The sequence below is a fragment of the Anopheles stephensi genome, chromosome 2, assembly GCF_013141755.1.
Source record: "Anopheles stephensi strain Indian chromosome 2, UCI_ANSTEP_V1.0, whole genome shotgun sequence".
Lineage (NCBI taxonomy): Eukaryota > Metazoa > Arthropoda > Insecta > Diptera > Culicidae > Anopheles > Anopheles stephensi.
In genome coordinates, this window is record NC_050202.1 from 50303461 (window position 1) to 50327526 (window position 24066).

The 24066-nt window shown below is 42.1% G+C and overlaps 1 protein-coding gene across 2 annotated transcripts; it reads right to left on the reverse strand.

Moving 5' to 3' along the window:
• Positions 1-1574: 1574 nt before the first annotated feature.
• LOC118502540 lies at positions 1575-23894 on the reverse strand. 2 transcript variants are annotated; one of them, XM_036034813.1, is made up of 3 exons: positions 23717-23894; positions 1946-2089; positions 1575-1866 (listed from the first exon to the last, which is right to left on the reverse strand). In XM_036034813.1, the coding sequence occupies exons 2-3, from the start codon at positions 2072-2074 to the stop codon at positions 1783-1785; spliced, it is 213 nt and encodes a 70-aa protein (XP_035890706.1). In that variant the 5' UTR covers positions 2075-2089; positions 23717-23894; the 3' UTR covers positions 1575-1782. The 2 variants fall into 2 exon arrangements, with proteins under 2 accessions (XP_035890706.1, XP_035890705.1); XM_036034812.1 differs by having other exon boundaries at positions 1946-2075; positions 23717-23892.
• Between the last annotated feature and the right edge of the window lie 172 nt (positions 23895-24066).

Here is a 24066-nt window from a genome sequence, read left to right on the forward strand (position 1 = left end):
CAGAAATGGCAGGCCGAGACCTTTCAAGGTTGTTAGTGTCAAGGAAGAAGAAGAAAAGTTGAATGAATATCATAACAGTTTTAACTTGTAACATTAAGTGCTGCTTCCAATATCGCATCCCTTTAATGTTGCATATTTCTTAATTTTTTTCGTAAAATGTACCTCCCTAGCTTGGATCGATTCAACCCGGCTGACATTTACAGCCAAAGTGCACAAAGCTCGCCACACTGCACACAAGTAACTCTACTGCAAGCTGCTATATGTACTAACCGCCTGCCAGTATTAATATATTCATAACTACAACTTTCTCGCTCCCCGCCCCACCTCCCCTCCAAAATCTCAGGTTCCTCATGACCGTCCACCAGTCACAACTTTCTTCCCGTTCCTATGAGCGGAGATTATTCTATTCTGATGCCCTAGTCCCATCTGTGGGGTGGGACAACCGCATTCCATCACCAAACCGGGATTGGGTTATGCAGAAACCAGCCGGCCGGGGATAGTTTGTCACACTACCGGTGATGAATTTTAATTATTTCTCCCTTGCATAATAGGTGGTGGCACTTCCCATTCTGGCCGTCTGCCACCGTTGTCCGCGGCGTCGTAAACCCAAATGCACTACGAATTCAATTAACAAGAGATGCAACAAACACACACACACACCTTCACCAGCTTTGAGTGAAACCCCATTTTCCGTAAAAGAACTAAAGCCAAAACAGAGAAAAAAAACACAGGGCGGAACTAATGCCTATCCACCCGAATTGGAACAGGAAAGTGGCATCGAACACAATCTCACACACACACACACACACACAGACCACTTTGTGGCAGGGGGATTGTGATGAATGCACGTAAAATGCTAAAGTTTTGCTATCAAAACTTGCCCATTGACGATTGTTTCGATTTAGTTATTATGCAACGATGCAACTCTCTGCACTGCCGGGAAATGGCGTCTCGTGTGGCTCTGTGTGTGTGTGTGTGTGTGTGTGTGTGTGTGTGTGTGTGTGTGTGTGTGTGTGTGTGTGTGTGTGTGTGTGCTGCGCCCTTTTGAGGTCAGTAAGTGGAGTTTTGGAAAACGATAAACTTACTTATCACTGGTTGGGGGATGGGATGGAAGCCAACATTTTGTGACATTGGATAGAAATTTTCCTGCTAACCAAGCCACCAAGTAAAGCTGCGTTAAAGTGCCAACAGATGTAATAAAATGGAAAACAAGCAACAAACCCTTTAACAGTCGGACAGATGAGAGCCCGCTTAATGTAATGGACGAACAATATTTGATTTGCAGACCCAGCCAGTACAGTATTGACACGAATTAATCATATCGATCAGCGTTGAATTTTGAATACAAACCACAAAAAACTGCTACAAAATATGATTAACACACCGAACGGCGATTGGGGAGGAGTGCTAATCAAATCGATTATAATCAATGAATCATCATCGGGGCTGAAAGATTCGTTTAGCGAGAACCAATTGTTGCTATGCTAGGGCCGACCAAACTATTTATCCACCAACAAGCAAACAAGAAGAAACCGTCCAAATAGGAACACACACTCACACACACCAACACAAACTAACCGTGAACACAATGCATTTTATTGCTCATCGACGCATACACTTTACACTTACACAAAACATAATGTTATTTAATGCTGCTATTGTGATAATTAAAACCAACGGATGCGGGCACTCCGTCCGTCCGTCCTTCCTTACATCCTCGGCACGCACGCACGATTTACGCAAGTATGAACCAAACATTAACCCAAAACGCGCCACGATCCTTTAGAACAGAGATTTTCCCTCCATCATGCACTTGACACAGTAGTGCGTAAACTGTGCTCCTTTCAGCAGGAAATCGGACACAACCTGTGGAACAAGCGGAACAAGAACGATAAGGTTGGTTTGCATTGGGGATGGTTTTGATCGTGTTTTTTAAGGTACTTACCGCTATATCAGGCACGCATACCGTGAGCGGATGGACGACCACATACCAGCCGGCGCAAAAGAACGCCACGAAGAAGCCGACCACTAACAGCACGATTAGCCAGATGATGGACCACAGAACGTTTGCCATGCTGTTGGGAAGAGACCGCGAAGGATGGTGGATTTTATCATTACAAAAGCTATTCAAAAATGTTAAAACTTTTGCTAAAAAGGAATAAAATACACAAATTTTTCTTCTAAATAATAAAGTTTACGCCACTGTGTTAATCTACAGTGGTGGATAAAACAATAAGGGTCTCATCTCTATTTCCGGGTTCAAAAATTACTGCTTTTATATAATTGTATTAATCGTTTTGAAATGGTGGAAACTTTATCAGCAACATCCTAACTTTCTTTTGCAATTTTGTGTACGTTTAGAAATAACTGATTCATTGTGTTAGAACCGAGAAAACCTGACAAAAAATAGGTTGGGAGCTGATGATGAAAATAATAAAACACAATTGGTTAAATTTAATTTATTGGTGAATTAGAAAACAAGACCTCAAGGGGCTGTCCGGTGGTGAGGCGACAACGGCGCCATCATACGGCAGAATCGGGGTTCAAATCCCATCTGGACCGTTCCCCCGTAGTGAAGTCTGACCCTATAAATACGTGGTATCATTAAGTCAAGTCTAGTCTAGAAATGGCAGGCTTGAACCAAGGGGTCGTTAGGCCAAAGAAGAAGAAGAAGAAGATACAAGACCTCCTTACCATTCCCCACAAAAAAATATAATTTTATGAATATTCTTATTTTGCAGTAGCACGTATTTTAACTCTGTTTTCATCGGAATGACAAAACAATTAATCGGAATCATTTTTATTTTATTGATTCATTGATTTACTGAGGTTTATTTTAAGATTTTAAGATCCTCAACTCAGTCTTAATGCAACGACAATTTGTTCAAAATGGGCACCGTAATCTCACTGCTACGCTATTGCAAACTAAGGTTGACTTATCGCTTTGTCCATCACTGTAAATTCTTAGTTTTAGCCTTTTTCTGTTTTTTTTTTCTTTGTGATTTTGAGTAGTATACTATTTGAATTGTTTTTGCCCTTTATTTGGGAATAATTCGAAAATTTTCTTCAATAAAAAAATTCATCTTAGGCCAATTTTTCATTTTCATAACGCTTAAAAATTAGGATATTGTGCCAATTTTCATCGACTGAACTTGGGAAAACGATCGTTGCGTCAATCTGTCAATCGAGGAATCCATCTTGAATTTCTTTGGCCAATCCGGTTGAAATATGGCTTAAACACATATAAGACAATATGAAAAAATATGGCAAAATATAACCTCTCATCGAATTCAACATCAATACAAAATTGTTTGATTTTTTCAACTTTAGCTAGGGGTGTTTTAAAAAAAGTTTATTTTTAATCAATTTCGTAAGGGAATTTTTAGGAGTTTTAAGTGTGATTTTTTCAAACAACATTGCTAAAGAAAATATAGAAATGTTAAAAGTATGGCAATCCCTTACAAAGATCGGTCTTATTCTACCGCCCATCACTGTAGCTGAAATTTTAGTACATTTGAAAGAGAAGACCTCACTGCATGCGACCAAGAAGTAATTTAAAGCTTTAAATCTGTTCCACTGATCTATTGAGAAACCCACAGCACATTCGTTTCCCCCATAAAACCCGCTGAGTAGAACGTCGATGTCAACGGTCATTTTAAAAATACTCGCATTCAAACATGTTGCAAGACGCAGCAAGATAGGAGCGGATTAAGAGCATTCGTGGTTCTAATTCATTCTCGTAAAATACACCTCTAGTAAACAACGGCCAAACTCGGAATGATCACAAACCACCAACCACACACACACACACCCCTGCAACACACTGGAAGCTGCCGATCCCTCACTTATATTTTCTTGAACAAATTTGTTCTCAACCCAACAAAAAAAAAGATGTACACCAAGCTATTTTTGTACTCGGCCATCGAAGAAAAGGACGGCATCGATTCAAGCATATGGTTTTTGTTTGTTTTAATGCGAGTTGGAAAAATGCTACCGTGCGCGGGACACTAGGCAAGTTGCGCCAGTATGGTTTGCTTCATACTGCAGATGCAGATGAATTAACGGTCCGCGGAGAAACTATTTTAAATACAACAATGCTACTAAGTGCAGAAGCGCGCTCGTTCCATTCGCATCGGGATGGGGACCTGTTGAAGGGGAAACGGCGAGCAGAGTGCCCATTAGAGGCGGGAAAAAAATAAACGGGATGTTGCGAACGCGACAAAATAAAATTGAGCTAAACTGACAGGCATGCAAGAGTTAGATGAGAAACTTTAAATAACTAAATATCTTCGTTAAGGATAAAATTCTCACCGAAAAACAACCTTGAATCACAGAAAGACCCCATACCGTAAGAAAGACGAAATTATGGTAACATGTCAGGGTATGTCATAAAATATCTCGAAAAAGGGACAATATCCAGACATATGAAAATTATAAATAAACTCAACCCATGTAATAAAAACGAAAGTGAAGAACATGGGCCGAAAAGGGTTAACACTAGAACACAATGCATACATTGTCATTGCGCGATTAAAAACGATCAACGCGAAGATCAAGGCACGGTCGTAGGGCAGTGAAAGAAAGACCAATTTGACGAATAGAACAAACGACGCGCAGGCAATAGGCAATAGGAAAATAGGCATACGCACTTGAACCACAGATGCGCGATGCATTACCCATGGTCATAAAACGATAGGGTAACAATCGCCAGATATTGTTACATTACAGACCTCCTACACTAGCCGACGCCTGGCAGGGGTCAACGCATCAGCATACCGAATTAGGAAAAAGGAGATCGATGTAATGCTGTTTCATGTTCTTTTTCCCACGGAATTTTAGTATATAAGACAGGTTTTTTGAGAATAAAAATTGACTTGTAATCCAAACCTCAACGAAGAAACTTGTGTTTCATTGTTTGGGTATCAGTACAGAATCGGGAAAGTTTCACCTTTGCCTTCCCTCCGGAAATTGGTTACGCACTTTGGTGCCTCCCCACTCCGTCGGAAGAATTAGGCGAAATCAAGCCAAGCAAGAACCACGGTTAGATACTTCTCCTGGTTATCCAGGAAAAAAGGCTAATCGTCTGATCGAGCTACGGCATTCCCGTTGTCCACGCCGAGTTAGTGTAGTGCGAGTCCGCCGCTAAAAACTTCTCTTGGTTATCCAGGAAAAAAGGTTAGCCGCCTGATTCAAGCAACTCTGACAAGGCCAGGAATCTGCGCGGAGATCTCCGAATCGACCATTCCTTCGCGTGGTCGGTTCAACAACGGTTCGTTATCGAACTAACAAATGGTGGCTCCAGAGAGGAGTTGTTAATATCCGCGCGCGTTAACAACTCATTCGAGCGAACTTACGTTCGTGGTGTGATGTCGCCAAAAGAACAGCCTCTAACTGAACCCGCACCAAGCAGTGCTTCAAAAAGGTTCAGACTCAAATTCTGCGCTTGTGAAAAATAAAGTGAATTGCAGCGAGTGAAACGGTTTACAATTAATACACGTAAGAACTACAGTGCTATAAGTGAACCGATCGAGTGCCGTTGCGATCATATCAATGTGCACAAGTGCAGAACAAAATCGGGGAGCATCAGTGAGTGCCAGTGCGTGATATAAGCTTTATATAAGCAATAAACACGGCTCCGAACTAACCCATTCCAAAGGGTAATAAAGTTCTTCCAAAGAGGTAGAACTAAAAGGAGTACGTTATTTTACTATTTGAGAACAATAGTGTTACAATACGGCTCCGGAGTGAACGAAAAAAGTTCACATCCGAAATAACCCGAAAGAAACTTTAAATGTTTAGCGAAGACGTCTATGCTTACGAAAGAAATCGTGTTTAACAATCAGTACGTGGACAACCGCGGAATAATAAGTTAACCGAGTGAATGACGTATCGATCGTTTTAAAGTGCTCGCGTTTAAATAATTGAGGACATAAAATACCAGTGCATAAAGGAAGCTTATCAGCAATAAGCACGTGGGAAAGAGTTCTCGTAAGGCGTATCTTAACGGAGTAAGTCAGTGACTATCGGCGCAGATGGTTTTTTAGTACGACTCCGGAGTGAATTATCAGCGAGATCGAGACCACATTAAACTACCGGGCACCGGGAAAGGTAACACCAAAAACGGTAAGTCAAACTTTCTTATTTTATAGCTCAGAGTAGGAATTTTAAAGATCCGCCGACATGCCTTACAAATTTACCACGAACACTTCCGGCAGTTGCCGATTGTGCGTGGCGGAAGACACTTCCGAAGAAAGCATGATTTCATGCTATGAATGTGATAGGTGGTTTCATTTAACATGTGCCAAACTAACACGTAAACCAAAGCCGGAAGAATGCTGGCTTTGCGTAAAATGTCAAAAGATAGCATATGAACTTAATAGATTGCCCAAGGAATCCGCTAGTAAGGATACAGAGGCTATGTTTTCAAGACTATTGCTTGGTCAACAAGAACAATCAAAAGAACGGTTACAAGAATTTTTAAAAGCTGTAACAACTATTGCGGGCGACAAACAAGGATCACCGCACATAGAAACGCTATTGAAAAGACAATCGCTTATGCAGTTGCCGAGATTTGGAGGGGATCCTGTAGAATGGCCAAATTTTAAGCAAACATTTGATGATACAAATGAGGAGGGAAGATTCTCTAATTTAGAAAATTTAAACCGCCTTAAACAGGCCTTATATGGACCAGCCCTCAAAAGCGTTCAACAATTAATGCTGGATTCTTCAAACGTGCCAGAAATAATGACACGCTTGAAGAACTCCTTCGGGAGAACAGATTTAGTGTATCTTGAACTACGTAATAATCTGTATAAAATCCGAGGAGATTCCAAAAGCATTGTCGTGGAAATGGTAAACGCTTTAGAAAACCTCATTCAAACAGTAAACTTGATGAGCGAACCGGACTACCTGAAAGATCACACTCTGGTGTTGGAGTTGACTGCTAGGCTACCGCACCAAATTCAGGAAAAAAGAGCCCAGTACATGGCTGAAGCGGAATCACCGTTAAGGGTTCAAACTTTAGATAACCTATGCGATTGGTTGAGACCTTTCGCTAAAACGGCAAACATGCTAAAAACAATATCCGCACATACCCAACGTGGAGGCGTTCATCTCCACGAACAAAAAATCCCATACAAAGGCTTTCAACAGCCAATCAAAAGGGGTAAGGATTTCGAACAGAATTCGAAAGAAGCTAGCAAATGCTTAATATGCAATAAGCTACATGAAACGATCAAATGTTATGCATTGGTCAATGAGGTACCATCTGAGCGAATAAAAATTGCTCAAAATAAAGGTTTATGTTTAGGTTGCTTGAAATCTAACAATCATACAATACATGATTGTAGATCCGCTCAAATATGCGGGATAAATGGATGCACCGATAAGCATCATAAAATGCTTCATGTACTTCAAAATATTGAAATCGCAGGAGTAAACAATCATCAAGAACTAGAAGCAACATCATCAACGCACTTCCAAGTGTTGCCAGTTGAATTAATAAACAGCAATCACAAAATAAAAACTTATGCGCTTTTAGACCCTGGTTCATCCTCAACCCTATTAGAAGAAAAAGTTGCGCGTCAACTTAACCTAAATGGGGAAGTAAAACCGCTCCAATTACTATGGACACAAGGCAAACAAACTGAACACGTTAAAAGCCAAAACGTGGAATTAATAATCAAGGGTCCAACTAAAAAAGGTTTTCAACTGAAGAATGTGAGAACGGTTAAAGATTTGAAATTACCTGTTCAATCTTTAGATTATGATGATCTAAGCAAAAAATATCCTCACCTTGCTAATCTTCCAGTTTCAGGATTCCAAAACATTCGACCCACTATAATGATAGGCTTGAATAACAATCATTTATTGATGGGGTTTAAACATAAATATGGTAAACCCACAGAACCAATAGCAATGAGGACAAGATTAGGTTGGCTAATTTACGGAAAAACAACCGAAAGTCAAGAGGAATATTCCATGATAGTACAAGAGAAAGAAAGTTTTCGTAAACCAATTGTTCGAATTACGAAAATGTTTATAGGGTAGAAATGAATCATGATGAATTTGTAATGAACTCTAATTAATGCATAAGAATAAAGGACAATTGAATTCACACTCGCAAAGAAACCAGACGTATTACATCTATCGCTCTACAATCACGATATCACAACCAGTAAAATCTCTACATTTTGGTCCTTCGAACCGGATCGTGTGTCGTGACTTGTATCCTTGTACAATAGTGAATTAGGGCACTACGTGTTACCAATTCTCATCCAGTTTTGTGCAAGCCAGTTCCGGTTGTACTAGGCTTACGGTGTAGTACAATCATCGCCCCGCTATCAAGGGCACGAACATTGAGTATCCTACTCTACTGTAAAATTCACGATACCCATCCATCGTGAATTCCTTTCGAATCATCGCGTCTGTTCGTTTCAACATCCGTGTGTGGTCACTCTGCATCAAGAGATCGAAACATTCCCACGGAGTGTGCATGTATGTATATGCGTGTGAGTGTAACTTTCGTACATCGTTAGTGCTGTGCTCAGTGATAGAACAATATTGTGAACAATCATTATCACGGACCTTCCTGCCAGCCGATTACTAGTGTGTTTTTGTGTCATCCGTGCTCGCGTGTGAAAGTGAACCGCGTTCCGTCAACCCAGACTTCCGTGAACAATCGTCCTTCTCATCCGCTTTATATTTCGATAATTGTGTTAGTGGAAGCGTCGCTTTATCCAAGCTTCGGTCGACAACCTCATCACCATCGCGCGCCTATTTCATAGCGTCATCTCACCACCATCTTGTAAAGTAAAGGTGTTGTTACTACTGCAACCGTGCTAAGTGAATCGCGTACTTGGACTTGCGTACAATTTTGCATACAACAAAGCTTTCAGTGCGTATCGAGTGCGAAATATTTCATATTTCACTATGGATAAAAAAATTAAAAATGTGCTGTTGAAGAAAAGGCAATCCGAAGCATATATTGCGCGATTAGAGGATTTTATGTCGAGGTACGATGAAAATCAAGTCGATGAGTTGTCCACATGCCTAGAACAGTTGGACTCACATCATAATAGTTTCATAAACGCGATCGGGAAACTAGAGGAACTAGATGACAAAGAAGATACTATTGAAGCGTGCATCAACGATAGGTGTGATATGGACGAACGTTATAGAAAGTTGCGTGGTTTCTTCCTCAAACATAAACCAATGGAGAACCATACAGTGAACAATTCATTGCTGCTTTCGAGCACCGCAGCTCTAAACAGCTCAAGCACAGTGAACATTCGTCTTCCCAAAGTCGAGCTACCGACTTTCGACGGTGATGATACAAAGTGGTTGACTTTCAGAGATCGATTTGTTGCTATGATCGATTCTTCGCCCGAAATCCCACCGATCATGAAGCTGCAGTACTTGCTCGGTACCTTGAAAGGTGATGCTGCTCGGCCGTTCGAGCACACATCGTTGACGGCTGACAACTATGCCGTAACGTGGAAGATGCTTCTGAAACGATACGACAACAAACGCATGTTGTGTCGCGAGTACTACCGGAGACTACATTTCCTTCCATCGGTGGACGGAACCAACGTGGATGACCTGGCCTCACTCGTGGACGAATTCACGAGAAACGTGAATGGACTTCGGAAACTGGATCAACCCGTGGATTCTTGGGACGTGCCGCTGATAAACATCTTGTTCTTAAAACTGGACTCCGAATCACTATGGGCTTGGGAACGACACTCGTCAACGTCGCCTCAAGATAAGTATTCGGAACTAATCAGTTTTTTACAGGACAGAGTTCGCATTCTACGATCAACACTCAACCTGGAAAGGAGCAAGGAGCTGGTTGCGATCACGGTGGCCGGGGTGAAACACAAGTCGAGTGCCGTGGTCAAAGGAACTACATCATCCCCATCACATCGTCGTTCGCAATCCTATGCTGTGACCACAGGGCGTGAGAAGACAGTCGCAGTGAAACCAACATCGTGTTCATTGGGTTGCTCGGACCGACACCCACTGCGCACGTGCCCAGCATTCGATAGAAAGTCGGTGAAGGATCGTCGGGACATCGTGGCAAAGCTGCAGTTGTGTTTCAACTGCCTGTCAATGGATCATCAGGTTCCTGAGTGCAATTCAAAATATTCGTGTCGGTTTTGCAACGCGCGTCACCATACACTGCTGCATATTACATCACCAGCACCAACAACCACACCTTTCGGTCAACCGAATTTTCCGGCAAAAATCAGCATGTCAGCACAATCAGATGAGGTCCAGGAAGGCGACATGGTATTACTAGAAACCGCCATAATCACCATTGTAGACGACCATGGCCAGCAAATCAAAGCACGAGCGCTGCTAGACTCCGGATCTACTTCAAACTTCATCACGGAGTCATTGGCTAAACGTCTGCAAACGCCGCAGAAAAGGGTCAACATCGTCATCACTGGCATTGGGCAAGCAGTACAGCAAGTTAAAAACTCTATCGTGGCTACTATTGAATCTCAAAATCAAGAATTCAGCACTAAAATGGAATTCTTTATTTTAAGGGCACCCACATCAGACATTCCTTCGGCTCCAATTGATGTTTCTTCATGGCAGGTTCCTGACGTTACACTGGCTGATCCAAATTACCACACTCCAAGCCAGATCGATGTGGTAATTGGTGGGGAGGCCTTCTGGGAACTGCATACAGGCCGCAAACGAGCACTTGGTCCAGGCAAACCATGGCTTATGGAAACACCGTTTGGCTGGGTGGTTGCCGGAAATGCAACGCACAAGAAAACACCATCCAATAAGACTGCGTTATTGAGTGCCGCCATCGTATCAGAACCACTCGAAGCCATGATACAACGTTTTTGGGAGCTAGAAACTGTTGATGACGGACCAGCATTCTCAGTACAGGAAAATTACTGTGAGGAATACTACACATCAACAGTAAATCGAGAACCTTCGGGCAGGTACGTGGTCAGACTCCCCCGAAATGTTACTAACGGTGCAACCCTGGGTGCTTCACGAGAAATTGCGGATCGGCGCTTGCTGAGCGTAGAACGTCGATTGAGATCCAATCCTGAAATGGCGAAAGCTTACAGTGCATTCATGGAAGCATACGAAAACCTCGGTCACATGAAGAAGCTTCCCGAGCCTGTAGATGATACAATCGAACATTGTTACATACCGCACCACGCTGTCGTCAAAGATTCCAGTACCACTACCAAGGTTAGGGTAGTGTTTGATGCATCATGCAAGACCTCGTCCGGCTACTCCCTCAATGACACATTACTAGTAGGCCCGATTGTCCAAGAAGATCTGTTTTCCATCATCCTGAGATTCCGTACACATGCCATAGCTATAGCCGCTGATATCGAAAAAATGTATCGCCAAATACTACATCACCCCGAAGATCGAAGTTTGCTACGCATACGATACAGAAAATCCACCACAGACCCAATCTCTACTTATGAACTGGCTACAGTAACGTATGGTACAGCATCAGCACCCTTTTTAGCCACCAGAACACTTCAACAAATTGCACGTGATCATCAGCAGAGCTTTCCTGATGCGGTCGATCCTGTTCTGCACGATTTCTATGTCGATGATCTTCTATCTGGAGCAAGCAATATCGCAGATGTGGTAAAAAAAGTAACTCAGATAACTGCAATGCTGAATTCAGCAGGAATGGTGCTTAGAAAATGGGTATCAAACTGTCCAGAAGCATTAGAAGGCATTCCTGCAGAAAATATAGCAATACAATCCGTTCACGAGCTAGAAGATCACTCCGTCTCAACATTAGGCTTGGTTTGGGAACCAAGAAACGACGCATTTCGGTTTCAAGTAGATTTACCACCTCCACCAATGTCGTTAACCAAGCGCCAAGCATTATCATTCATCGCGAAGATCTTCGATCCACTCGGGCTACTGGGGCCCACCATAATCATTTCAAAAATGTTTATGCAACGTCTATGGACTCTGAAGAGGAACGGAACGGCGTTAGATTGGGATAGCAAGCTGCCACCACAGCTTCAGGAGGAGTGGAATCAATACCATCAAGGAATATTCCGATTGCGAGAGGTCCGAGTACCTCGATTCGTCTCACTGGTGCAAGCACGTAGCGTTCAACTACACATGTTTGCAGACGCATCACAGTCAGCTTATGGAACATGCGGGTACATTCGTGCAGAAACGAAGGAGTATGTTTCAGTACAACTAATAACGGCAAAATCTAAAGTCGTATCGTTGACAAATACGCATTCAATAGCAAGATTGGAACTTTGTGCCGCAAGGTTAGCCACACAACTCTACAAGAAGATCATCAACGCAACGAGATTCAACATCAAGGTGTATTTCTGGACTGATTCCACCACGGTACTATACTGGTTGCAATCACTGCCGAGTCGCTGGAAACCGTTCGTGGCTAATCGTGTTGCACAGATTCAACGGGACACCGACGGTATGAGCTGGAAGCACGTCCCTGGAAGGGACAATCCTGCAGACGATATCTCACGTGGTGTAAAAGCTGAGGATCTGATCAATCGACACCGGTGGTGGAACGGGCCACATTGGTTGGCACAAAATGAAAGCAATTGGCCAACGTTTATTCCGTCTAACGATGAAGGTGAATTAGCAGATGAAGAGCGGAAGGCTGCTCAACCCATCACTTGCACCACTATCGCACGAGCCTTCTCCAACACACTCTTCGCTAGGTATTCAAGTTACCACAAACTTCGCCGTGTGGTAGCATACATATTCAAATACGTGCGGTGCCTGAGAACCAAGGCATATTCTTCACAACATCCAAAGGGGTGTCGTGCCGAAAACAAACGAGATGTAGCTGATACAGATATCGTCCAAGCAACCATCACAACTGAAGATCTTCATCAAGCCGAAATCGCCCTATGTAAACTCGCCCAACAAGATACGTTCGACGACGAAATCCACGCCTTAACAACAGGAAGACAGGTATCCCGAGCATCAAGACTGAAGTGGCTGAGACCATATTTGGACGAAACAGGAGTGCTTCGGGTTGGTGGCCGGCTAGGCAACATGACAGCATCGCATTCGGTTAAACATCCCATCGTGCTAACTGCCGCCCATCCTATGGCAGTTCTCTTAGCAACAGCATATCACCTCCGGTTATTACATGCCGGACCGCAACTTTTGCTAGCAACGCTCCGACAACGATTTTGGGTGATAGGAAGAAGAAGTCTAGTGAAATCAATCTACCATCGCTGTCTTCAATGCTTCAAGGCCAAACCAACATTAATCCAACAAAGTGTTGCAGATCTACCGGAGTCAAGAGTGACCCCAACCAGAGCATTCTCCGTTTGCGGCGTTGACTACTGTGGGCCATTATTCATCAAATCAAATGTTCGGAATCGCGGTCCAAGCAAGGCGTATATTGCAATTTTCGTCTGTTTCTCAACCAGAGCTGTACATATTGAATTGGTGAGCGATTTGACAACAACCGCATTTCTATCAGCACTTCGTCGCTTCGTAGCACGCAGAGGAATGGTGAAGGAGCTGCACTCAGATAACGCTACAACGTTTAAAGGAGCAGCAAATGAACTACATCGTATCTACAAAATGCTGAAGCAGAATGAGGAAGATCGTAAATCCATCTTCAATTGGTGTGCGGAGAACGGCATGATATGGCGTTTCATACCACCGCGAGCTCCCCACTTCGGCGGGCTCTGGGAAGCAGCGGTCAAGTCAGCGAAACATCATTTACTGCGAACCATAGGGACAACAAGTATAACCTACGAAAATATGCTTACATTGTTAACACAGATCGAATCCTGTTTAAACTCGCGACCCTTAGTTCCAATGTCAGAAGATCCGTGTGATCTTGAAGTGCTCACACCAGGCCATTTCCTCATCGGAGGTAACATGCAATCTGTTCCCGATATTGATTACACTAACATTGCGTCTAATCGTTTAAACGAGTATCAGTTAGTGCAACGCTATGTACGATCTATTTGGCAACGATGGCAAAGGGAATATACACAACAATTACAAGCACGATCGTCGTTCGGTAGCAGGTCAGTAGTTGAGCTTAAAGAAAATCAGTTAGTCCTTATACGAGAAGATAATGCTCATCCCACCGAGTGGCCAAAGGGGCGCATTGTTAAACTCCATCCCGGCAAGGACGACGTCATCCGTGTCGTCACTTTACGAACGGCACCTGACAAGTACATCGTGCGACCGACAGCACGACTAGCATTGTTACCTACTACCTCACCTGAATAATAATTCGAACACGTTTGTTTATTAATTACTCTAAAGAATTTCATTCTTGGTGGCCGGAATGTTCGAATTACGAAAATGTTTATAGGGTAGAAATGAATCATGATGAATTTGTAATGAACTCTAATTAATGCATAAGAATAAAGGACAATTGAATTCACACTCGCAAAGAAACCAGACGTATTACATCTATCGCTCTACAATCACGATATCACAACCAGTAAAATCTCTACACCAATATTCAACAAATTTTCAGTAGAAAAATGTGGATTAAAACCAGGTGTTCAAATTTCTTTTCCTACGGATATTGCAAAGTCAAGCTTAAAACAATCAGCAAAAAGACGAAAAATAAAATCTGAAAAAACGGCTCTCAGAGATATCAATAGCCATCAGTCAAAGAGAGACAAATCCGGAGAGATTCGTCAAAAGAGCTACAAATTAATAAATGAAAAATCAGTTCTTCAGGCATCAACTACAAAAAAGAAAAGAAATAGGATTTCTACCTGCAACGCAAACTCCAACTTTTTCATGGAAGTACAGATGAAAAAAGATCGAAAAGGATCTACTCCTGTAAAAACTTTACACGGGAAATACCGCCGTACCGTCAATGAACTGGCGGATTTGAATGTTTACGGCAAACAAAAGTTTGAACCACCGTTAAACAAGAAACAAAGGCTACCCAATAAAGGACCAATTGAATGTAGTTTCATAGGAATTCATGAAGAAAATATGATTGAAGAGGTAATTGATAAAGAATTACCGACAATAAAGATGAAAAGTAAGAAAATAATTTCTGATGCATGGAACTACGAGGTTTTGACAACCAGCTCAAGGAAAGCTACTGCAATCACACAAACGATTAAGCCTATGGTAAAAGGGTTTATTGGTTTAATCAAAGGCCTCAGGGTATTGTTCAACAATTTATCGACCTTTATATTAATCATGTTATTTCTCTTTTCAGCTGAAGTTCTGGGTAATACAACAAGGGGATTGATTACATATTTGATTGCAACCAACAAACTATTAGCAAAAGAAAATAGCTTCTTGCATGCCGCAAATGATATAAGGAGACAAGAAAATCTATCAAATCAAATCGACACAAATGTTTCAAGTATTTTAACTTTCAGAAATTCAAAGTAGAAAACGATCGTCAAATGGACATTGCGAGAAAAAATACACATTAGTTTTCTTAAAGATTAGAAGTGAAGAGATTAGCTCAAACGTAAGAAAAATCAACTATGACTCTCTATATCAAAAGTCTTGTAATTGCAACGCACCCACGCAAGGGCAACGCATTTCGTCAGTAACGTCTGAGTTCAACCTGCATCAGAGAAGTCTTCAGAGCGTCATTCTTCATCCGGTAGATACAGTTGGTCTGCTATCAACAATTAGATAACAACAGTCAACGTCGAAGGGAACTACGAAGCGGTAATATGCGGTTGGCTAGTGCTTAGATACAAAATTGGCTATCTCAACAAAAAATTGGAACTTCAAAGGGTGTGCAAAGTCACAACTATAATCTACGAAGAAAGCTAGCTAATGTTCAACTATCAAACGTTCAAGGTCGAACAAATGCTGTATGTCTTGCTTACGCCATCGAGAGACTACTGTTTGGTCATATGGGCCGGGGTCTGATGGAAAGCAAGGTCAAGATGCTGAGATCTCCAGAAGATGAAAAACCTGTTGTACAAAGTGATGAGAGAATCACTTCTTCTGTGCAACTAAATCAGAGCTGAACAACACCCAAATCTACAATAGTTTCCGCATAACGCCTTACTGCGGTCTAAACTATAATCTTGGTCGACCAGCTGATTACAATGCATCTTCAACTATCGATATCTAAATCTTAAAATCCAGCATCAAAATGACGACTATTCTTCAAATCGTAGCCTCTTGAGAAATCGCCCAACTGAAGTCATCGTGTTTAAGACGACGACGTGTGAAATCAACGAGCAACTACAACATCTCTTATCCTGCAGAGATTTTTGAAAATCGTGTCAATCAAAATCGTATCTGAGCTTCAACGCCCAACGCGCAACCCTACGAGTAGTCCAATGTGCAACCAACAGTGAATTATACCTCACTACTATCATCTCCTTCGTGCTTCGTCATCGCCTCGACAACCTACGAGCACCAACGCATCCTCACCGGCTAGACATCTGTAAATCGTTTCTACAACCGACTGCAAGCATCGATGAACCGTCAACGGCAGAATGCGTGCAATTACAATCAGGTGTCGTATAATGAGAGTCTAAACAATTCAATTGATTAAAATATTAGGAAAATTAACTCAAAGGGAGAATTTGAATTTTATCATGGCAGTAATACGTCGCGATTATTTGGTAAAACTTGTAGTTTTACGAGGGCCGGAATGTTGCGAACGCGACAAAATAAAATTGAGCTAAACTGACAGGCATGCAAGAGTTAGATGAGAAACTTTAAATAACTAAATATCTTCGTTAAGGATAAAATTCTCACCGAAAAACAACCTTGAATCACAGAAAGACCCCATACCGTAAGAAAGACGAAATTATGGTAACATGTCAGGGTATGTCATAAAATATCTCGAAAAAGGGACAATATCCAGACATATGAAAATTATAAATAAACTCAACCCATGTAATAAAAACGAAAGTGAAGAACATGGGCCGAAAAGGGTTAACACTAGAACACAATGCATACATTGTCATTGCGCGATTAAAAACGATCAACGCGAAGATCAAGGCACGGTCGTAGGGCAGTGAAAGAAAGACCAATTTGACGAATAGAACAAACGACGCGCAGGCAATAGGCAATAGGAAAATAGGCATACGCACTTGAACCACAGATGCGCGATGCATTACCCATGGTCATAAAACGATAGGGTAACAATCGCCAGATATTGTTACATTACAGACCTCCTACACTAACCGACGCCTGGCAGGGGTCAACGCATCAGCATACCGAATTAGGAAAAAGGAGATCGATGTAATGCTGTTTCATGTTCTTTTTCCCACGGAATTTTAGTATATAAGACAGGTTTTTTGAGAATAAAAATTGACTTGTAATCCAAACCTCAACGAAGAAACTTGTGTTTCATTGTTTGGGTATCAGTACAGAATCGGGAAAGTTTCACCTTTGCCTTCCCTCCGGAAATTGGTTACGCACTTTGGTGCCTCCCCACTCCGTCGGAAGAATTAGGCGAAATCAAGCCAAGCAAGAACCACGGTTAGATACTTCTCCTGGTTATCCAGGAAAAAAGGCTAATCGTCTGATCGAGCTACGGCATTCCCGTTGTCCACGCCGAGTTAGTGTAGTGCGAGTCCGCCGCTAAAAACTTCTCTTGGTTATCCAGGAAAAAAGGTTAGCCGCCTGATTCAAGCAACTCTGACAAGGCCAGGAATCTGCGCGGAGATCTCCGAATCGACCATTCCTTCGCGTGGTCGGTTCAACAACGGTTCGTTATCGAACTAACACGGGAGGTGTGGCGGGTGGTGTTATGGTTTCTGAAATCTCGAAACTTTTTCTCAGTTTCCTCTTAAAAATCTTTAACTTTAACCCTTAAGATAGTTCCAACAGCATTCTAATAAGTAATTTAAATACTTAATATTCAACTAGGATGGAATACTCTTTGATTTTTTTTCTCACTACCACAACTAATTCAAGAAGAAACCAATTATGTCTGGATATTGAATACACATAAGCAAATGAGACGAACAGCAGTAGAAATTGTGTGCCGGTAAAAGGTATCCAAGCCTAATAACCGGAGTACCAGTCGACTGATCGCCTTGCTTCGCGGTGCAGCTTACCATATGTTAATGGAACATCGGTATAATTTGAAGAAATATTCCATTTTACAACAATAAAAATGTGTAGCAATGGACCAAAAATATTATGTAAGATCATTTATCACGACGCACTTAACGATGTTTGCCGTAGATTAAAAACAAAATATCCACTTTTGGGGCATCGACGAGCCTGAAACGCGATCCCTCAAAGCCGTAACATTCCTCCTTACAATATTGTTAAATGTGACGTTCTTGCAATTAACGCCATAATTCGGCAGACTACGAGGATTACTGCTTCTTCCAACCCAAATTGTCGAAAAATAGGACGTTCGGTAAAGCAACCTGGAGAATTTCGCTTTGAAAAGAGATCAAACAAATTGTACAGGACACAATATTGGTCTTAATAAATCGTTCCAAAACAATCGAAATCAGGCAGTGAATGTGCGCTCACGTACGCTGTATTGGCAAAATTCTAGAAAATTTGCCCCTAGAATAAACGATCCGAGTTCATGGTCCCGACCTTGATATCAGTTCTTCATTGAACTGCTTCAGAAAGTGGGTAAATCCTTGAACGCTGGAAAACAAAAACTTAAAAGAGCGTGGAGTGCACGCAAAGCGAGATCTTTATTAGTTTCCTGTAACTAGAGGTCGTTAAGCCAAAAAAGAAGAAGAAGAAGAAGATTTGATTGCTTCATTTATGATTTAAATGAAATTTCATTATTATTTGTACTATCACTACAACCTTTAATTTTACGTTGGTTCAAGAATAATAGTTTTGTGAAAAGTTTTTTACAACCTTACCGCTACACCACTGGGCCTCCCTACAGTTTTTTTTTATTAAATAGTTTATTGAAGTAAAAATGTTATTAAAGGCCAGGGATTTATCATGTTTAGTTCAGTCATCAGTAATGAATTATAATCAGTAATTAAAAAAAAGAAATATGAGGAATAAAATCTGTTGGCACTACAACCACCAAAGATCTTGACCTTAAATTTAAGATATTCTTGGCATGGTTTTAGCTGATCCTGCTGATAATTGCGAGACGGTTAAGACGATATTCGATAAGCAATCCTGCCATGTGAAAGACCAACGCCGGTCCTTGTCGGGTCTTGTACTCGGAAATACAATGTGTAAATTTATTTGAAAATAAACTCGAATTAACAGTAAAAATAAATTAAAAAGAATTTGATTTGATTGAAACTCGAATGTGATTTTCCTATAATTTTTTTTTTTATTCATAAAGAACGGCCTGGCCGTATTGCTTAAAGCTAAATTACAAAAATAAGTACAATTCACAATGTGATCTTCCTATTAATTTATCAAATTTAAAAATCGTAATTTCCTACTGACTGACCACACTGATCACCCAAGGGTTAACGCGCCGAGTGTGTGTTTCATTCATTCGCGCCTGCACGTACTTCTCCAAGCGCGTACTATGCGAACCGATTGATCAAAACAAAACCAACACCCACCATCATCTTCACGAGCTGCGTCACCCTACTCCAAATTCCTCCAAAGATCTCTTCCTCACTCCCCCCACCAACCCAACCCAACCAAACCCAACCGGTTGTACTTGGAAGGAAAAAATAAGAATAAATTTCCACCAAAAAAAAAAAAAACAACTTTTCGGGGTGGCTTTTCTTAGCTTATTGTTCATTGGACGGTTCTTGGGTTGAGTTTTTCTTCTTCGGTGGCGTTACAATGCTACACTGGCTATTAAAATACAAATCGCCCTTAAAAAGGGAGCGCATTCCTCTCTCACTCACACACACACAGGCTCTCGTGTTAAAAGAAATAGCATCACTGAGCGGAGACTTCACCCTTTCGTTATTCATTCCCTTCAGCTCTTGTACAGTCACCTGTGTCGGCGGCATGTAGGTGGATGTGGAAAAATGCAACAACAATCATATTTCAGATCGCACAACCACACCCAAAGCGTATTTTAAGTCGGGGGTGGTGTGTAAAACGCATTTGGGGCCGTACGTAGTATGCATGCGTAGGCCACTTGTGACCCCAGACAAGGTGAGGGGGAGGCTTCCAGTTTAGGGCAGCGAACTATAGGGTCTCCCTAGCTGGTTGGTATGGGTGGCACTCGTCTGCACAAAAACAATTACAGCTGCCTGCAGCTCGAATCTATTGATTGGGGGGTTGGACTCTTCATAAAGTATTATGTGCACACTATTTTTGACACGTTTTCTGTTCCACTTTTTAGGGCGAGTGTGTTGCAAGCCTACATATGTAATGCGTTACACTGGATTAAATGGTAAACACTCGCTTGCAGTTGATTCGTTTCGGTAGTACGATAAATGTAACTCTACTTAACACCAGTATTTTATCAAACACTCCTAGCGTCGCTATTTCCGGTTGCAACACTCCTATAAAGAAATCAAATGAAATTGAAAAAGCTCCTATATTTGGTTTAAGAGTTCTTCGGTGGATTTTAGAATCGAGCTCCATCGATCAAACTTCACTAGAAGATAGGCGTGCGATCATCAACATCACCATCATCATCGTAGAGCGTGATCTTCTTAGGAATATTAAATGGCCGATGGTATCTTGAAAGAGCGATCGTACAAACTTCATAGAACGCCATTTTTAGTTAGACAAAAAGGAATTCTAATAAATTACCAGATATATCTGGAAGATGCTTCTTCTCCGTCTTTTACTTACTTGGTTCTATGTCTTAGCGATATTGCTTCTATGTATAGGATAGATGTTGAAATGCTATTCGGCTGTGATTAGATCAGAGCTCCATCGATCAAACCATGCTAGAGATTATCCGTGCCTTTATCGATATCACCATCATCATCAATAACGTAATCATCGTAGGAATAAAATTAGGCCAACGTTATCTTGGAAAAGTAACCAAGCCTGCACTACTCAATTTTAAGTTTAAAAACGCAATACCAACGAAATTACCATGTATCAATGCTTGACGTACACTCTCAATCTAATTCTTCTTTATCGGTAATTCCTGAGCACTTATGTGAAGAATAACGTGAAAATGATTTGTACTCAAGTTATCTAGTTTCGTTGTTACTCGGTGAATATCGGAACACTCCAGCGCTAGAGTTTTGGCTATATTCATGATCGATTCCGTGATGATCTTAGGAATGTGTCGATATTACCTTGAAAAAGCTGCCAACCAAGCTGTCCACAACCCAAATTTTAATTTTACGAAAGAGTTCTATGATCTGGCCAGATGTCTCTGGATAACCTACTCTGTAAACTGAACTCCTTCGTATCAGGAAATGCGGTGTTCGGCGGTGATACGAACAGAGCTTCATCGATCAAACCTTACTAGAGATTAGGTCATCACCATTATCAAATTCCAACAAAATCATTGCTTGGTATTGCTTGGTTGAAGTGTTGTTCGGCGTAGATTAATAAACAGCTCCGTCGATAATATCTTACTAGAGATTAAGCGTGCCATCTTCAAGATCGCCATCATTAACATCAGGAGCGTGATAGCCGTAAGAGTATGCTGGTGTTATCTTGGTAACGTTGGAAACCCAAATTGTCCAAGATCCAACTTATTACAAAACAAATAGACGTCTCTGGATGATCCACAATTAATTCCTAAGCCTTGGTAATATCGGAATACTAATGTTACATTACTAAATAATAGTATAAGTGTATGTGGTGACTAGATCAGAGCTCCATCGATCAAATCTTGCTAGAGGATAGGCGTGTTATCTTCAACATCGCCAACATCAATATCTGTTGCGTGATCGTTAACTATAGAAAAGAGTTCCAAAAACTTGACCAGATACCCCTGAACAATAAACCCTACAAACCCAATTCTTCAAGGATGATCATTCGTTTGTACTAATGTCAAGAATAACATGACAAAAGTTGTTCGATCTAGCAATTCTAGGATTATTCGGTGGAGATTAGAACACAGCTCCATCAATCAAATCCTACTAAAGGCTAGGCGTATCTACATCGATAGCACCACCATCATCAAGAGCGTGGCAGTTGTAGCAATAAAATTTATTCGGATGTTTTCTTGAAAAAGAAATACCTAGTTTTTCGATAGTTCCTGACCATTTGTGTGAAGCACATCATGAATAAGAAATAGCTCCATAATCCAGAAATAGCATCATACATCCATGTATGCTAAAGTGCCTTTTCGGTCGAAAGATTAGAACACAGGTTTCCAAACAAGCCGATCACAAACCTTGCTAGAGGTTAGGCGTGCCATCCAGCAACTTCACCATCATCAATCGGCGTGATCGTGTGTGTGTGTGCCGTAGGAATGGAGGATGTCGTCATCCACCCATGTACGCCTATCGATGCACTGTAGCCAACTCGCCTGTACGTATGAGGTAATTAGCAAAAGCAGACGATCACCCAAATGTTCTTCCTAATTGAACGTCTCGCATTCGCCTAATAATCGTATAGGGGGTTATCTCGATGAGCAGTTTTCTTTCAATTATTATCGGTTCGGAAACATGTTTACCATACGGTTTGCATGATTCACAAACATCAACCGCCACCGCCCTTATCGTAGCTGGCGAGGGGGGGGGCAAATTCTCAACCCCCTTCGCTTAGGGGTGTGCGAGAAGAAGAGTACCTTATTCAAAACAAATGTGTCCCTGTCTCTCGCTAGTTTGTGGTGATGGTGAAAACAACATCAACAATCCCACCAACACACTGCTGCGATCCGATGATCAACCCCAAAAACCCACTACGATACGATCACGCGAAGGGTAGAACGAGCGAACGCGAGAGCGAGAGAGCATTGTAAGAAAACGCGCGGGTTCGGAACGATCATTCAACCACCTAACCAAACCAAACAAGACGCGCCAGCCGGAGGACTGCCTTTCTAAGCTCGTGTGCCTCGCAAAGTCTTGGGACTATTTTTTTCAACATGATGTCACCCGAGAAGCATGCTACGGTCAGCTAAACTAGCAAACGGTTTTTTAAAAACATCACACGCACGCCCCAAACCGGTGACCTTCCGCTATCGTGTATCGAGTCGGTTGGGGGTAGGACATTTAGAATGTGAGTCTCTGTTTTTTGGTGGACTTAAGATGTCCACGATCAAGAACCAAAAAGAAACACCCTCCAATGCCTCAAACATAACCAGTTGGATTATTGGATGGAATGATACCGGAAATTAGGGGAGCGGTTAGATGCGCGTGGAATGCCACTCCGTGTGCGTTACTGCCTGTGGGTCGATGAGTCCATCGCAGGCAGCTGGCGCAACAGTGGACGCGTGCCGCAAGAACGAACCAACGAGGGGTTTATCGTTATCAAAATTTGTGGAATTGATTTACGAAATTCTTTGGCAATTTCCGATGTGCAATCTCGCACCCTCATCCGGGCCATCCATCCATCTCTATCCGGGGCGACTGATAAGGCGACTGGCGGTGCATGTGACCCACGGTGGCATATCTGGTCTCGCTGCTGGACTGTCTTTTACTTTTAGCTCAAGCTTCCTTCTCAAATCCTACCCCAGTCACGGCACTGATGCAATGTTGCTTTATCTACGTTGTTTTTGGAGGGATTTGAATATTCCCACCCTGATAGACCCCGATAGGAGAAGTCCCCAGTTGCCAGCCAGTTGTTCTGCAAACAAAGTCACTCGACGGCGCCACAACACAACCACACACACACCAACTTTCTCCACCCAGCAAAGCCCTTCAGGCGGAAGGGCTTCATCGACGCAGCGCAACACGACGACGGTGAAAGTAGTTACCTTGAACCTTGGATTTGTTTTTACTGCTCCGGAAGGGCACCGTTCTACTGCTTAACACAGCTTGCACACCGTACACTCCGAGGAACGAACCGTCCGTTAAGCCGTCGTAATGCAGACTGGGCAGGCACGATACGTGGAATGAGATGTGCGCGCGCTCGTACACCGATTTACTGAGCGGACCGAGTTGGCGTCAAGATTTTAAGTTAAATCGGGCCGATTCGCCCGAGCTATTCATCGCCGTTCGCCAACACGCATACCAACGTAATCGTGGCGCGAGGCGAGTGCAACAGAGACGCGACCATTCTTAACCCCTTAATGGGGTTCGGTCGGCGGGGAGGGTGGTTTCGAAG

Excerpts from the sequence above, each read along its gene's own strand:
- LOC118502540 (XM_036034813.1), bottom strand. The coding sequence starts at position 2,074 with ATGGCAAACGTTCTGTGGTCCATCATCTGGCTAATCGTGCTGTTAGTG. Across the intron at positions 1,867-1,945 it reads TATGCGTGCCTGATATAGCG|GTTGTGTCCGATTTCCTGCT; the intron begins GTAAGTACCTTA and ends CTTGTTCCACAG.